The sequence below is a fragment of the Haliaeetus albicilla genome, chromosome 9 (genome assembly GCF_947461875.1).
Source record: "Haliaeetus albicilla chromosome 9, bHalAlb1.1, whole genome shotgun sequence".
Taxonomy (NCBI): domain Eukaryota; kingdom Metazoa; phylum Chordata; class Aves; order Accipitriformes; family Accipitridae; genus Haliaeetus; species Haliaeetus albicilla.
In genome coordinates this window covers 563,115-580,031 of record NC_091491.1, presented here as the reverse complement: position 1 = coordinate 580,031, position 16,917 = coordinate 563,115, and the positions used below count along the sequence as shown (strand labels likewise).

Genomic DNA, 16,917 nt, shown 5'->3' with positions numbered 1-16,917 from the left:
ACAAGACAAAATGTCCTTCAAAAAAGGAAAGAAAAAGTAAACCGACAAACTCCAGTAGCCAGGCAGAGCAAAGTTTGCGTAGGTAGGTCTAAGATAAGAAACACACATGTAACTAAAGCAATGCAAACACAGAGGTGGTAAAATTCATCCCTTGATGCTGGCACCAACTAAAGATTGAACCTTTCCAGCATCACTGCGCTACTTTTTGCAAGGTGGTGAACAAGTGAGATTAGTCTATGGCTCCTGTCTTTGTAGTCTATACATCCTGTCTTTGCAGTCTATAGCTCCCATCTTTGGGTGCATTTCTAATCCAGGTCTGCTTCACAACTAGAGGATTTTGAAATTACCTAGCATGTCTGCAGAGATCTGAAACAACCAACCAGGTCCCTCTTCTCCTCAACTGTGCGGAGATGGGAAAGTCAAGTGCAATTTAAGTAGTGTTAGCATTGCGTTGGCAGGTTCAGATCCCACTCACGGGGCATGCCGTACGGAGAAGGATCCATGCACTCAGCATCACTGAAACCCACGGGGCTGGTCAGAGCATGAAGTACTGTGCAGCACAGAGAAGGGGAACAGGATCAGTCCCCGTGTGACATCCAAGTTCTCTCTTTCCTCTCAGGTCCCAGAAAAACCCCGAGAGCTGCTTTCTCACAGCCAGGCAGGTGTTCGGTCTGACATTACTGACCCGCACCCCTCAGCACAGGAGGTAAATGAGGGTCCCCATAACCGCATCCGATTTTGGCTCTGAGAGACAAATCTCCACAGGTTTCATCTAAATATGCAAAGACTATGGGGTGCTCCAAAACCACATGCAGTTACAAGTGTGCAGCCTACTCCCATTTAAATGCAGATGCTTTAAGAGTAATTATAAATTGATCAATCTCCATGTGAACCAGCAGCAGAAAGCAAGTCCGTGTGTGCAGTGAAGACAGCAGAGCAGAGCAGGCAGTCCTAAGGACACCAAGCAAACTGCCTTTCAGCTCTCACATTTATAAATAATTTACTCCTATCCACCTGTGCCCAGAATAACAATTTGCTGCCTGAAATCCCCGAGCTGGTGCTGGGAGGCTGCCGGGGACTCGCTTTCCCGGGACCCTCTAGACCTGTTGGGAAGGGGTCCGGGTCTCCAGAGGGATCTGCCCCTAGTGGGAAGAGGCACCGAGAAACAAACACAGGAGCATCCGTTCAGCTGATCGCATTAGGTCCTCGCACTGCTGCTGCCGCCACTTAGATATCTGCCTATGCAGCCAGCCGTGCGTTTAGACAAATACACGGACGGATAGCGCGTACGGGTAGGTCTGGAAACGTCTGTAGCTGCGGAAGGCTGCAGACGTAAAGGAGAGGCTCCGTCTCCCCCGAACAGGGGGTGCGTTACGAAACACGAGCGCACCGGCTGTGGCTGAGGATTTTGGCAGCGCAGCGCCGAGGCTGCTTCGCCCCTGCCTGCCGGCGCAGGAGGCCATGGAGCGTTTCTCCCCCGCCAGCCGCCGCACGGCGCAGGACGCCGGGGCCCCGGCCCGGTGAGCCGCAGGGACCCCGGCGAGGGACCCCGGCGAGGGACCCCGGCGAGGCACCCCGGCGAGGCACCCCGGCGAGGGACCCCGGCGAGGCACCCCGGCGAGGGACCCCGGCGGGCGGCGGTGAGCAGGGAGCGTGTGCGGGGCTGCGCGGCGGCCGGATCACTTACTGATGGGAACAGCTGGAGGGAGCGGAGCGCCGCGCCGCGCAGACACGGGCGGAGCGCGGAGGGTGCCCGGCGGGATTACAGCCCTGCGCGCTGGAGGCGGGAGGCAGGAGAAGGATTAGCGGGGAAGGGCAGAGGGAGCAGGATTTACCGGCTTTTCAGATATGCTTTACAGCTTTTTATAATATTTCACTGGATTGTCTAGGACTTTGCCTGGCTACAACACGACTTCCTCGACCGCAGAAGAAAGGTGAGTTTTCTCCTCTTTTTCGCGTACAGTTGCGTTATCAGCTGGCCTTGACACAAGTAATAACCAGACAACTTTTCGCAGAGGCTGAGGTATTAAAATTCATTGCAGTCTGAATGGCTGTTTGATTTATTAAATTTATCCGTGGCATCTAAGTACACGAGGCTTAGCTGCATTATTTATAAAGATTGCAGTTTGCTCTCGAGATGCCCTTCTCTGAGCATCCGCGAAACATACTTGAAAAGTAGGCATGGATAATGCGAGTGTGTGTTTGTGTCACATAGCCTGGTGAGGCAGACTAGAATGCTCGGCTTCTCTAAACAGTTTCTGAAGCATCACTGTGCTAAATAAACAGACTCTAACAATTTTTAGTAGGTGGACGTTGCAGAAATTTGGATGTTGAGGGGTTTGTGAAAGACACTTTTTAAATACCTATGATTTAGTTACAGATCTGCATGTTATTTCAATTCTAGTAGATTTCCTTGCACACAGGAAAAGATCTCATCTCTAGCTACTGTGGGCTGAGGCAAAAAACAATATATGGTACATTTTTTATGACAGCCTCTTGCAAAACTTCAGCCTACAGCCACAGAATCACATTGGGTTTTTTGGAAATTGCAGATAAAGCATCATTTGCTGGGTGCTTGAGTTCTTAATATCAAAGGCATGTACATTATGCATGAATGCTTTATTATTGATCAAAATACTTTCTAGGTTCAAGAATACTGCTTGCTGGTAGGTCTCGGTTTACCAGTGAATGGTAGCAGATTGTATGTTATCTTTTGAGTACACATCCCTCTATGAACAGAATGCATACACACATACATATATATGTCTGTGTATGTATACATATAAAATGTAGGTATGGATATGTCTGCATCTTTCCCATACTGGCATGGAATCAGTCCTCCTGATTACTACTTTATCACCGAGCTAGGTAAAAAGTATTGGATTAATGGAAGAAATACCATATCGCCATGGTGTGCTTTCTGTTACAAGCTGTCACTGGAACACTTTCCAAGTCAGCTCTGTCTCACAACACGCCTTCCTGGACCAGCTGCCTCCTGCAGGCTCTTCTGCATCCCTCACCATAGGCTACTGCGTTCACCAACAAAATCATAGCCTAGAATTACACCTACCTATGCTAGAAAATTGGTCTCAAAAAAGCAGAGTATCTAGTGAAAGAGCTGCTGTGACCAAATTTGCACAAGTTAGTGCTGACTCTCCAGCCTCAGGCTGCAGCTCTGTTCTGTGACATTGCCTTTCACTTCCAAAGCTGAATTATCTGTCAGCTGTAAAACACCTCCCATATTGCATACAGTGGATATCATGCATATTTTTAACTTGTATGTTTTCAACTTGATTTGACTAGTTTATGGACTATAGAGTTTTTCTCCATCTTTCTGCTATCTCTGCATAAAGATTTTTTTCTGCTTTATTTATCACAGTTTATCATTATTTAACAGTTTTAACACAGTATCAGCATCAAAAATAACTTTGCAATCTGATTACATATTGTAGCAAAAGCACTTGTAGCAAGCAATGGTAAACTTGCAAGAAAGCCCTCTCAGGCTGCAACGTTTGCCACTACAGCATGTGGAGAAATTGTGGCACTTCTACCTCATCTCTAGTTTGTTGGCAGACCTTATGTTGTTCCTGAAGTAACACTCAAAGCAGCGTTGTGTCAGGAAAGACTTTTTGCTCATGAGGGGGCATGTGCGTAGAGTCAGCAGAGGTCCATCCTCTAGCAAGTAAAACTTTTTAAGTTGGAAGAAGTGCTTATTGCTTCTGAAAGCCCAGATAGTAAGGCCAGACCTTTTGGTAGGGCAGCTGACATGACACACTGGAGCTTCAGGGGTCAGGGCAGGCTGAAGGTCCCTTCACTTATGTCTCATTGTTCACCTCATTACTGAAAATCCCTAGATGATAAGCTTCATCTTGATGGGAAAGGGATGAAAGAGTTAGTTTCTAGAAATATTTAAAAGCCAAATTATTCTCTAGATCAAACAATTGGAGGTAAGTTGGGAAGAGATGGGGAAGAAATCCTTTTATTCTGTTTAAATACAAGCCCTCAGCAAGTTCTGCAGCGGCAGAACTGAATGATGTGGCGTGTTTCACATGGAGGGTGATGCAGGATGTGCCCAAGCAAAGCACGGGCACTAACTCATCCTCAGCCTCGCCTGCCTGAGCTAGACATCCCACCTTGCAACAAAGTAGAAAAGCAGCTTGAGTTTTCCACTGGCCCTGCAGGAAGGGCAGGGGTGAGAAAACTGGAGAACAATGGAACTGGCGTGAGCTGCAGCGGCTGCTGGAGCCACGTAGCACGTCACTGTGTGAGGCTTGAGCCGCACCAGGGCTGTCTCCTGACCCTGCCCATGCAGGACAGCTCAAGCGCTGCTGGGACGGTGGCTGCGGCTGCTCCACAGCCTGCGATAAAAGCCTCACCTGCAGGGTTATCGGAAGAGCGCGGGGGGAATGCCTGCCCAGGGCCAGAGTTGGAGGGTGTTTCTGCCTCTCCACCTGAAGCCAAATGCTCTGGGAAGGCCAGGTTATTGGATTCTGGATGGGTCTCATTTGAGTATTGCATTGTAACTGCCAGAAAGGTCAATGATCAGGTTATATACTATAGACCTTAGCTCACAGAAAAGTGCATGTTTAAGTTGGTGAAGAAAATGAATATTATAGTTAACTCTTCAACGAAAATTTCCTCTCTTTTTGGTGAAAGAGTATCCTAGGAAAGGTGATGGGATTACAAAATCACCTATTTCTTTCCTTCGCTTGAATTCCTAAATTACATTGTTAAGTTAGTGAGACAATTCCACATGACACTTTCTAAAGGAGACAGAAAAAGTAACGATGGACCTGAGCCAAAATCCATCAGCATCAACCTATATCTTGATCTGAGTGGATTTTGGCTTAAGACAGTGGAGTACCAGGATGTTTCTTCTAAGCTTTACTTTTAGCATGTGCTGCTTTCCACACAACTGTGATCCATGGTTTCATTTTCCTCTCTTTTCCTATGATTTGGAAACTGGGATAATGTGGAATTTCTCTGTTGATTCCGCTCAAGGTATGAGGGGAGAGCTCAGACAGCTCACCTTTGTCGTCTTTTTTAGCCCCTTTCTCAAGAGACAGCTCTGGCCACGTATGAAAGTACAGCTGCGAGAACTTGCTGTCGGCCATCTCAGGACCGACACTGGCAGATACTCGGGATTACTCAGGCTGCTTTTAGCTACAAGAATAAAAGGAACTGCAAATATTTGACAGGATCCCAACATCAAATTTGCAGCTTCTCAGGAGTTTTTCTTCCTACGTGCATTCACACAGTATAATGTTGGCCTTGACTTTCCAAACAGCCTCAAGAAAATGGCAGTGTGTATCCAAAAGAAAGGCTGTGAGCCAGAATCCTTCAGCTAGGTCCTAACTGACTACATTTGTCCTCAAAGAAAGCTGACAAAAGAAAGGAGAAATGTGGAAGAGGGATGGATTTTTCTAAAAATAGTGTTCATGAGTCCAATTCCCTTCAGTTTACAATAGAAAACATAGTCTTGCTTCCGTGCCAAGAACTCTGAATTTGCAAAATCCTGCTGGTCTTTAGACAAGATCAACTATTGATGAGCTGCAGCCGTCAATGCAGTATTGACCTAAGTTTCTGCACCGAGCAACCTACTAAGGGACAGCCCCCAACTGAGCAACTCTTCACCTGCAAGTCTGGGGCTGTTCTTTAGTGTCTTCAGCCTCTGCTGGCTTTCATAGCATCACTGAAAATATTCAGTCTTCCCTTAAAAATTCTGTAACTACTCCTTTGGCTAGGAGACTAGAATTGCCAAGAACTTTACAATTTTTCTTCTATTTCTCTTCACAAATAAGTTAATGCAGCTGCCTACTGTGACATCTTTGTCACACTTTGTGAGATCATTTTGGAAGCAAGGTACTGACCTGCTTTTTCTATAGCAACTTTTTAATGGCAGTTATAAATCTGGTATTATATATGTAATGAAAGAAAAATAAGGATTAAAGGAAAACCAGCACTTAAAATTGGAAATGCCTCCGGTCTGGTGCTTAGTCCCGTCAGTGCACTCTGAGACGTAACGTGCCGAGTTCACAATCTGTGCTCTGGCATTTCTCAATGCTGTGCATAACCTCTCAGCACTGCAAAAACACCAAGGGAGGGGTACATTTCCAGAGTGGTCTGAAACGAGTAGCACATATGGACAACTCCCTTCTCTGCCTCCTTCCAAAAAGAGCTCCCTACAGTCACATCAGTGGTGCAGGTGTTCCCCTACCTGTTAACCACATTGTTTTTATGAAATATTGATAGAGCTCTACAAAGATACATTATCCTTTACCAGGCACAGTGGCTGTTCCTAGCGTCTGCAGCGAGTTCAACCAGGGGGCTCACATCCCCTCGAAACGGCCAGCTGCCTGCTGACGGACACGTTCAGAGGAGCTGGGTGCTACGTGGCTGCCAGAGCTCATTTCAGAGGATACCATTAAAGTCCCCTCAAGGATTGCTGCCTCTGCCACCCTGCTCTTCTGGGCAATGGCAAGACCCCACAGGAGCAGGCTCTGAGCAATGTGGCGTGCAGGAAAGTTGCAGAAAAGTAAAGCAGCTTTTCTCTGGGTGCTGGTAGGACCATGCCTTATCCAAGCATTGCAGATCTATGCAAAACCTTTGGGAGAGCATCTCTTACAGCTGGCACCCAGCACCACACACTCTGAAGCCTGACAGCACCTAAATAAACAAATAACCCATCTGCAACAGTGCTCAGGAGGATTCCCCAGCACTGGGACAGTAGTCTGGCTACCAGCCAGCAAATCCACTGGTGATCAAGTCATGCCAGATTTAGAGGGATCTTTCTTTTAAGATGTTGGCTTTCCCAGAGACAGTGAGAAGAATCGCAGCATTGACTATTTTAGGAAACAGATTGGAACACATTCATATTTGGGGATTCTTGGATTTCAGGTAAAATGCATTTTTCAGCCCTGCATTCAGTCCTGCTGGTACATATAGAGGTCTTACATAAAAAAACCTCCAACTGTTTTTTCTAATGACATTTCCCAACAAAAAATTTCAGGCACAAACAGCTAAAAATGCTGTTCAAACAACTGAATGGTTATCTGACTTCTGAACAGTTAAAAATTCACCTGTCACTAGTAAAGTGAATAAATTCATACTTTATAAAATAAGATCACTCAATGCTTTTCTGAACCCCATCAAATTCTTGCCCTCAATAACCAGATAATTATCCATTTTATAAACACACAGCCACCAGATCCACCACCTTTTTAGCGGTGCAAGGGATCCTTTCCTTGCTGAAGGCACAGCACCCAGCAGATCTTCTGTACTACCACACTCCTTCTCCAAAGCTGATCCTTGCCAGTGCTAATTATTTTCCTTTTTTTTGTTGCAGTGTTAACCCTTTCATTGTTCTCTTCACCTGGAGGTCTCCTCTGCTGTTTAACAGTTCTCATTGCCCATCTCAAAGTCCTTTCAATTATCATTTTATGATTTTACTGACTAACTCAACTCTCAATTAATATGGTCCTAAAACCCCTTTGGCTGTGAGCACTCATAAATAGGAACAGAAGACTGTACTTTTCTTCCATTTCACTTCATTCATTTTAAGTGAAATATGTATGAAAAAGACAAATGATACACTTTCTATTACCAGATACTAGTTCATATCCTCCTTACTCTTTCCTTTTTAATATCATCATCAAAAGTGATGCACTTCAATTCTTTTAGGCATACTTTGATGATATTGCAATATGCAGTTTATGGAAAAATCAAATGACATTTTTTTATGTCAGCAGCACTCTGCTATTTCCCCACTAAAAAGCAACATTTAATTTTTGAGTTGCACATTTGCAGCAGTTGCTGTGGGCGGAGAGTCTGCTTATTTATTTGGTTGGTTTTTACTACAATGTACTGTCATGGCAACTGTACTGAGGGCAAATGCATCTGGAGGTAATTTATATATGTCATATTGACTGCAGTAAAATTGGCCTGTACCACTTAAACTTTTTAAACCACTGGGCAAGGGCAACGTTAGCCTTTTGAGACCCAGAAGCAGCTTCTCCTTAGTAAATAAATAAATAAATAACTAAACTAGGCAGAGCAACAGGAGCAATGCCAAACGTTTCTTGGTGTTTGGATGCAGAGCTTGCTGCATACTTAAATTAGTCTGGTATCTTGGGCAGTTACCCTAGTTCTGCTGATGCATAGTAGGTTTTTCATCCTGCTAACGTGGGAGGCAGCGATCACGCCCTACGCAGGCATTGTTTGGGCAGGCGGTGGCCAGACCTGTCTCCCCTGGCACCAGGAGGCATCGCCGCGTACTGCCCAGACAAGTGGCAGATCCTCCTGTCACGGGGACGATGCAGCTTCCAGCTGCTCCACTTTACATCATCGCAAACATGGAGAAACTCAGCTGAAATCTGCTGAAAGGCTCAAGCCTACAGTGGCATTAAAAAGGACTAAATTGGGCCAGCGATGCAGTTTGAAGCATAACATGCCTGACCTCTGCTACATGGCTTCAATGGTCCTTCTCCAGCAGAGCTGCCACTCATCGCTGATTAGCAACGCCTAAAGGTTCCCGGCTGCCGCAGCACTGCCTTTCCAATGCAAATGACTTGGACGCACTTGAGAACTTTGGCTCGAAGCACTTCTTGATATTGTAACTTGATCACTTTGTGAGTAAACCAGAAGAGCTATGAAACCCTGAATTACAGTTGGGCAAAGATGATTGCAAGTCTGATAAATTTATCTAGCCTCCATCTTGCTGCTGGGGGGGGGGGGGGGGGGGCGCAAATCTTGAACCTTCTGAATACCTGTGTGATTGCAGCCATTATCATCTCGCAGATGAGGCTTTGCAGCAGCATTTTATTAAGAAGGGCTGTTCCTTTGCATTATAGATGACAACTTGTACACTGTACTGTCTGCTCAGACACCAGCCACCAAGGCATGTGGCTGCCTCCTCCATTGGCCAAGCCTTACCTCAAAATACTGTATGCTGTAAGGAGCACGGTAATTTCCCAGTCAGAATCTCAAATGGCTAACAGACACGCGCATCTTTCTTTTAGATTAGACAGACTCTTTTGGGAATAGCTCAAGTTTCCAGTAGCCCTATGTTAGGAATAACTAGTGAATCAAATCATACCTATGCTGATAGACAGTATTTCTTCAGATAAATTAGCGCAGTAACAATCTGCAGTTATCTAATTATGGCTAATTTCCTGTTCATCTGTCTAGGTACTTCTGACCCTTTTACTGTAATACTTGAGCACTCACAACGTTGATCAGAGATTTTTAATAATTTAAGGGTCAGCTCTTTAGCTGGCGTAAATCAATGCATTTTCTTTGGCTTTGGAGCTGATCAGAAGGGAGGTGGGTTAACTTTTACAGTGGAGAAAGTGGTTGTAATTTACTACAGCATGCTACAGACTTGTAGCCCTTTGCACCTGCTCGCTCTCACGAGTTCTTGGAGAAAGTGTAAACACATAGAATATTTTTGGATATTATTCAGCCCTATACAATTGAGACCAGTATACATGAACTTGAACAACAAAATTTAAAAAAAAGCACCTAAATCAGGTCCTCAAGACCACCCGACTTGTAGGATTAGAAGACACAGACTCCAGCCTTGTGCCAACACCATTTAGCAATCGAGGCTGAAAGGTCACACCAATGGAATTCAGGCTCAATTGACAAAAGATTCAGCTGAGCTTTAATATATTTTTGGCCTAGAAGTTTTGGAGCTTTGTTTTTGATTGCTGCTTAAAATAGAAAGAAGTTGCACAACTAAATGAACAAGGGAATGTGTGGAGACTTAATTGGTAGCATCTATTTAAGAAAGAAGGATAAGTGAATTTCCACAAAACTTTAAATCAGATACTGAAACAAGAAGTTCAGTGAACGGATGTTTCTTTGCCAGGACTCTGGATTTCAAGAGTGTGCCCCAACTGCAAGTTAAGCAAAAGCCATAATATTTTCTTTTCTGGAAAACACTGCATCTTTTCTCAACACTTGCCTGGCTCTACAGAGAAGTGATTGACTGGGAAAACAGGAACTTATGGGGAGATGCCAGCTTTTATTTGCTACGGGAGGTTAAAGGTTCCCTAGAGCACAAAGGAGCTTTTCTTGCCCAGACAATCCCATCATGGTATACATCAGCACAACTAAAGCCTGCAAAGCTCAGAAGCAGTCAAGAGATATCTGGTGAAACTTGAAATGAATTTTTTTCATTCACTAGTTTTTATCCATGGGCATCCACATGTCAATATTTGGCAATAGAAATCTACTAAAAAAATAGCAGGATCTCTGGTTTCTTTTAAAGCGACATGCACAGCAACTCACGCAGCTCTGCGTGTCAGTACAGAATCCGCAAATACCCTTCCAGCATAAAGCCTGACTTTATTATGCTTCAAAGAGATTAATAATTATTATCTTATCTATTGTGAGTTGCAATTTCTTTTTTTTTCCCCACATACCCACACTGCTGTTTCCTTCTGATCTGTATTTGTAGCTTAGCTACTGTTTAGCTGAAAGGAAGGAATTTGATAATACCTTCCTAAAAGATGCCTGGACTGTGGCTGCCTGTTCCAGCCAGTGACAAAGAATGGAGATGTTGGCTATTGACAAAAGAAAATAAAGAACTTTTTTTCCAAACATCCCAAGAGAAATAACCTTTCTTAACCTTATCATAAAGATATTTCTTGTGCATTCCAAGTTAAAAGAAAGAAAGGAAAAAAAACCCAAACAAGTGAGGCTGAAGATCTGAAACTAGCTTCTGCTTAATCAATCATTCTCACTGGATTACAGTTTTTAAAGTGCGTAACTATGAACAACAGATGAGAGAAACGCTCAGCTAAAAAAAAAAAGGGGTGAGGGGTGGGTGGGGGAAAGTCACCCTGATGACAGGTATTTTCTATCTGGATGTGAACCGACCTTCCCCCTTGGTATTTCAGGTTTCAGCACCGGCCGTTAGGCAGCTCAGCAGAGCACGACAATGGCACCACGCCGGGTGCGCGCCGAGCCCCTCAGCCAGCCCGGCGCCTGAGGCCGGTGGCAGTACCGCACCAGGCTGCTCTCTGTGCCGCAGCCATCCGGGAAGAAGGCTTTTTGTCGGGAGAAGGCACCGAAGTGATGGGCTGAACTTATGGGAGGAACCAGCGCCCGGCCAGACGGAGATTCAGGGGCCCGTCAGGAGGCGTGAAGGGCCTGGTTTCAGTAAGGGCATGGCCAAAGCTTTCTTCAGGCTACAGAAGATTCTCCGTCGGACCCAGTTTCTGCTCTTCTTCCTCACAGCAGCTTACCTGATGGCTGGCAGCCTCCTGCTGCTACAGCGGACCCGCTTGGTTATCCAGCAAGGTTCACGTGGGACCTCTGCTAATCAGGCCCTGCCAATGCCGGACGGGATGGCTGGGATTGGGATCGTAGACCCCAGGACGCTGCAAAACTCCCGCCCCAGTCCCAGGCTGCTGGTGGGCATGGATGCGCTGCAGGAGCCGGCCCTGGACCAGCGGCACAGCCCGCGGTGGCTCGTGTCCCGCAACTCGGAGCTCAGGCAGTTGAGAAGAAGGTGGTTTCACAGGTTCATCAGTGATCAGGAGCCCATGCAAACAGCAGGATTTAAAGGGATGAAGCACACTGCTGAGCACAAAGGTAAGGGATGTACCCCTGCCCCGTTTTCTGGCACGCACACAGACTACACCTCCTCCTAGGACCGTCCCAGGCAGAGACTGGTGAGCACCACAGAGTGTCCCTGCAGAAACACCTTCCTTCTGGCTCATCACCACTTTCAAGCCAGTTCTTAACCGTATGTGCAGGCCAAAGTACGATCCTGATGTCCCTGGTCATGCTGAGCTGTAACTTCCTCCAAAAAAGTATTTTTATTGACTGAATGGAAGCCCAGACAGTGAAATATGCTTCCCTAATTTAAATTATTTTCTCTTCAAGTAGGCAGAGATGAACACTGTTTAATTGATTTTCTTTCTCCGAACAGGGAACACTTTAAAAGTGGGTTTTATTAAATTAACTATCCAAAACCACACAATACCTTAAGTCTAGAAATGCCTCCTTGCTGCTAACACTTTCTAGCATATACTAAATTCTGCTATTGCAAACACATTCACTGCTCCTGACCTGCTCCCTGTGACCATCTCTGCAAACATACTGTCCTTAGGGGGACAAGATGTGGGCCACACAACCCTCCTGAATCAGAGACAAACTCCATGTGTTTGGCGAGTTTGCTGAAAATTTGCAACAGGCCAAGGGGAACGCAAGGGGAATTCACGCCACTGCACGGGTGCAGTGCATCAGTGGCTAGAGCACATGGTAGAAAACTGTACGCCTTCCAATCCAAATGGAAAGCCATTCAGGTTTGACAGAAATCTGAGTTCACTTCAGTGTGAGCCTGATTCTGCTGCCTGAAGTGCTGCTGATAAATACATGCATGGACTGCTTTGGTTTGTTCAGTAGGAAAGCTTTTAAGAAACTATTTCCAGAGCAAGCAAAGAAGCAAAACAGGAGTCTGTAGATGTTCACATTTCCTGCATGGAAATTCATACCCTTATGACCCCCCCAAAGAAAGCTGCATCATCCCAGGCGAGTTTGGGATAGCATCCCCTCGCTGGGCCCACGACACACTCCGAGGAGGTGTACAAAGCCAGATGCCCATAGTGTTGGGCTGTTACACAGCCGAGCTGCTCGCTGTGCAGCGGGGAGCTGGAGCCCCAACTCTGCAGTCACCTCCAAAGGCTGAGCATCCCCAGAGAGCAAACAAGCCCCCTTGAGAAGCCCAACATAGAAAGCAACAGGATTCAAGCTAGGTGACTGACCATGCTCTCAAGGCTGCAGCATCAAATTATGAGTTTGCAATCTTTGATCCATTGCCTTTTAGAAGAACTAGTTATTGTTGGAGATGTTTCACTGATAATAAAAAAAGAATGGGATCTGGATGACTAGACTCCATATTACTAAACTGCTCTTTAGTTTGTTGAATAAATTTACCCAAAGGGGCACCTTCTGCAAAAATCCCACAAAATGGGTGCCCCCTTGTGACTCCTACTAAGTGAAGTGTCAGAAATGGGAACAAGAAGGTGATAGTGATGGTGTATGGGAGATGACTCTCACTTTGTGAGTCGGCAAACTAGCCGCTGGAGCCACCTGAAGCACCAAGCTGGAGCTTCCAAGAGTGCTCCGCAGGCACTTTGTAACATCCCATTGGTAGCAGGCTTTGGTGGCAGAGAAGAGAGGCTGCAAAGCGCAGATGTCTCCCAGAGAACCCCACTGCATTTCGTGACATGCCCCGAGCACATAGCCTGGGTGCTCAGAACTTAATGACAGCCCCTGGACTAGCATGAAACATGAGGTTGCAGCTACTCCATCCCGCGCACCAGTGACCAAGCCTGGTGCAGGGGAGCAGAAAGCTTTGGGGGGTGGCCCTGTCCCTATCCCTGTCCCTGCTGGGCAGGGCTGGACGCAGAGACTGCCAGCTCTTTGTGGGAGGAGGATGCACCTTCACCTTAAGCAAATATGTCTTTTCCTGACTTTGGTCACCACCTAGTTTAATAAGCTCTTCGTGGACAGTTGCAGAAAAGAATCACATGAACCCTCCAGGCTACCATTTTTGTACCTGTACCTCATAAAGCCAGTATTTAATATTCACAAAGTACTACTTTTTCCACTGTTTTGCAAGCAGCAGACACCCTGGTCTCAGCTGCTCAGTAGAGGCTGACGATTTAGCAAGGAGGTGCTCAGGCAGGGTGCTGCCTGGGCAGGCTTGCTGTTTCCCACTGAGAGATTTGAGGGGGCCGTGGAAGAGAGAAAGCAATACAATAAATTAGGGCACATTACATTCTGTTGCTCCAGATGTCCTGTGAGCAGTACTTCCATGCTGCACGTGCTCTGGCAGCATGGATAGTTTTGGTGGGTTCAATGAAGTAAACCTGGCTTGCTGAACTTGGTGAGTGCCCACAAGCCATTTGGCTTTGCCTCTTCCGCAGTCCCGACTGTGTGAAGACAGCATGCCTCCTTCTCCCTTCATGGACTGTAGCTGCTTGGGCAGCTCTAGTCCCCCTTGCATTTGGTGAATTCCCACGCACCCACCCACCCCTGGTGAACAAAAGAACAGATAAAAAGTAGAGAAACATGGTGAGTCCTTATAAGCTACTCTAATACTAGGCAGAGCATGAACCTGTTCTTTAAAAACTTCAATTAAAACCAAAAAAATTAATTTTGAAAATTATCCATAAAGTTAGTTAAGGCTAGCACCTGTATCAGCCATTAAGCTAGTGCCTTGCTCAGGTTCTAACTGCTGACTGAGAGGAGCCAGAAGGACTATTTATTGCTACATCCTACTGAATTATGTTGATTCAAATATGCATCATTTGAATATCTGACTGAACATGAAGTGACATTATTAATAACAGTATTGTTAACAAGCATTGGAATGCCTTTGGAAATTATCAATTAAAAATTTAACTACCTACGTAGAGCATGTTATCTTCCCCCCCCCTCACTTCTCCTAGTAAACTTACAGGCTTGTTATTTCATTATGGATCCCTTCCAAGATATAATTAACTCCTCCGTGGTTATAATGCTTATTAAAGTTTCAGCATTGCCCTGTGGTTCCCGCTCAGTAAAGCGGCACATTGCCTTACCACGGAGGCTGTGTTTGTGCATTCCTCATCAGTGCCATCCTAATAACGCCCATGCTTCCTGACGCGGCACGGCCGCTCTGCTCCAGCTCACGCACGGGGATTGCAAGCCAGCCTTCAGTGTGCTTCCCGGGGCAGACCCTTAACCCGAGACAAAAACGATGGCATCTGCTCCAGCATATTGTGAACACCTCCTGGCTCACTTTGCCTTGCTCTGTGTCCACCCAGGATCACATGGCCTTGGTGAGAAAATTCAAGTCCTTATGTTTTTTTCTCCACATAAAGCTATCTTGCCTGCTTACGTTGCAGGTGGCTCAGGGTAGGGACCACATCTTACCCTGCCAGGGAGACTGGCAAATACTACTAGTGCAACAAATGATAACAGGAATTTGTTAGGTAAAAAATGAAAATTTTCTGTTACGAACGCTTCCAGCGGATGGGGTGTTTCATACCATTTCCCCTGGCCTGGTTACACCATTGCACAGGATGCAGAGGTGACAAGGTCTGGATTGCTGACATGACGTTCTGCTCCAAGAGCGCAGAGTCTCTCTGTGACTCGTTCACAGGAGGATGTGAATGAGATATTGCTGTCGGGCTGGCAGCAGCGCGGGAAGGATGCAGGGAGGAGCGTGGATGCCGCCTGTGTTCGCTGGCCTGCCCGTGCCTCCCGACTCAGGCTCTTTGGCCCCACACGCTGAGTTTTCTGCTGCTACTGGTTTGAATCAAAGTACCCAAATCAAGTCTCCGCTAAAATGCAGAACATCCTTATTGCAGGTGTGTGACTCCCATCTCATTAACAGAGTGCTGTGGGTGTATATTCACAGCTTGTGAATTTTCTAATTGCATGTTTGCAAATTACCAATGTGCAGGTCTTTGAATCTACTGTTGTGTTTGTAATATTTAAATGTTTGATTTATTATTCTTAGCTCCAAAATCTCTGTTAGAGTGGCTCAAACTTTCTTTTTCTTGTGGATTATTTTATTGTTAATACAATGCTTTTTAGTTTCATTTTTCCTCATATATTCTTTCCCTGTGTTATCACCTCAATACTGCTACTTCTAAAATCAAATTTCCTTTTTTCCTTCATATTTTAATGATAAAATGTACTTAAATACACACAACTGCTGTATAATAGTGGGACTCCACATCATCCTTCCAATCATATATTAAAAAACGGGCTGGATTTTTATAGTCTTTTGTTCATGACAACAAAAAAGAGGCTCAACATAGGATGCAGTCTAAGAGAAATATTTATCTTTCATATGTTAAGCAAGACATATTTTAAGAGATTCATTTGCACCAGAGAGAAAGAGAGAGTTCAATGCGATAGCTAGACAGTGCTGTCTAGTTACGACTGAAGTTATCTTTCCATTATAGCTTTAATATAACTCTATGTACCCAAAGAGAATTGATTTTCTTAATATTTCTCTTGCACCATCTCATTATCAACTAGAGATTTGCAAGAAAACCTGGGAGAAATCCAACAAGATTTCTCAAAGTTTATATAATTTTGAAGACTACCTTCTCCTTTACTTCAGAAACTTGCCATGCCTTGTCACCGGAGGGAGTCGAGCAGGCAGCAGTCGCCTGCGGGAACCATGGCTCCGGGGTGGTCGCAGACTCTGGGTCTGCAAAGGTAGGCCTGCTTAAAGTAATGTGGCTAAGGGAAAAATCTCATTTCCCTTCTGTTCATTTCCATTTGACATTTGAGTTTACTCCTTCAATAGCACCTACAAAGGTTCAGTACCAGCGGACAGGTCTGTAGAGCAAGCTGGACCCCAGACAGGTTGTGACTTGATCAAATGCAACCCTGCTTGCAACATACGGCACTCGATCACAGCTGGATTTTTTTTTTTCCCCTCTCCCCTGTCTCCATCCCATGCATGTTGCCTAACTCTGGTCTTGCATGCACACAGGCACCTACATGGGATGCTTCAGTGATGATTCAAGGGAAAGGACACTGAAGGGAGCTGTGTTTTATGACTTAAGAAAAATGACAGTATCTCACTGTCAGGAAGCTTGTGCTGAGAGGTGAGTGCTATTTTTTCACTGCTAGTATTCTCTTTTCTAACAATAAGTGGAACTGAATTTGAAATGGGAAAAGCATGCATACGTTAAATATATAGCATCTGTGAAAACTGTGATTATCTCATACCTTCAGGCATGGCATAGCTCTGCTACCTTGCTTAAAGTAGACTGTTTCACTGCTGCCTATTCTCTTTATTATAGCATGGCTACTTACAATATATTTTCTGTTGTCCTGGTCAAAAATTACTGTTTTGTTAGATAGTCTTTGTTAGGTATTTGTTAGATATTGCCCTCT

At 45.4% G+C, this 16,917-nt stretch overlaps 1 protein-coding gene across 1 annotated transcript in view; it reads left to right on the top strand.

The window, feature by feature from the left end:
- The first annotated feature begins 1,622 nt into the window (after positions 1-1,622).
- Positions 1,623-16,917, top strand: part of WSCD1 (WSC domain containing 1) — a 33,342-nt gene continuing 18,047 nt past the window's right edge. Inside the window, exons 1-4 of the mRNA XM_069790794.1 lie at positions 1,623-1,640; positions 1,890-1,934; positions 10,902-11,598; positions 16,511-16,625. Coding sequence (XP_069646895.1) covers positions 11,172-11,598; positions 16,511-16,625 — 542 coding nt within the window. The 5' untranslated portion in view covers positions 1,623-1,640; positions 1,890-1,934; positions 10,902-11,171. The remainder of the gene's footprint in view (positions 1,641-1,889; positions 1,935-10,901; positions 11,599-16,510; positions 16,626-16,917) is intronic.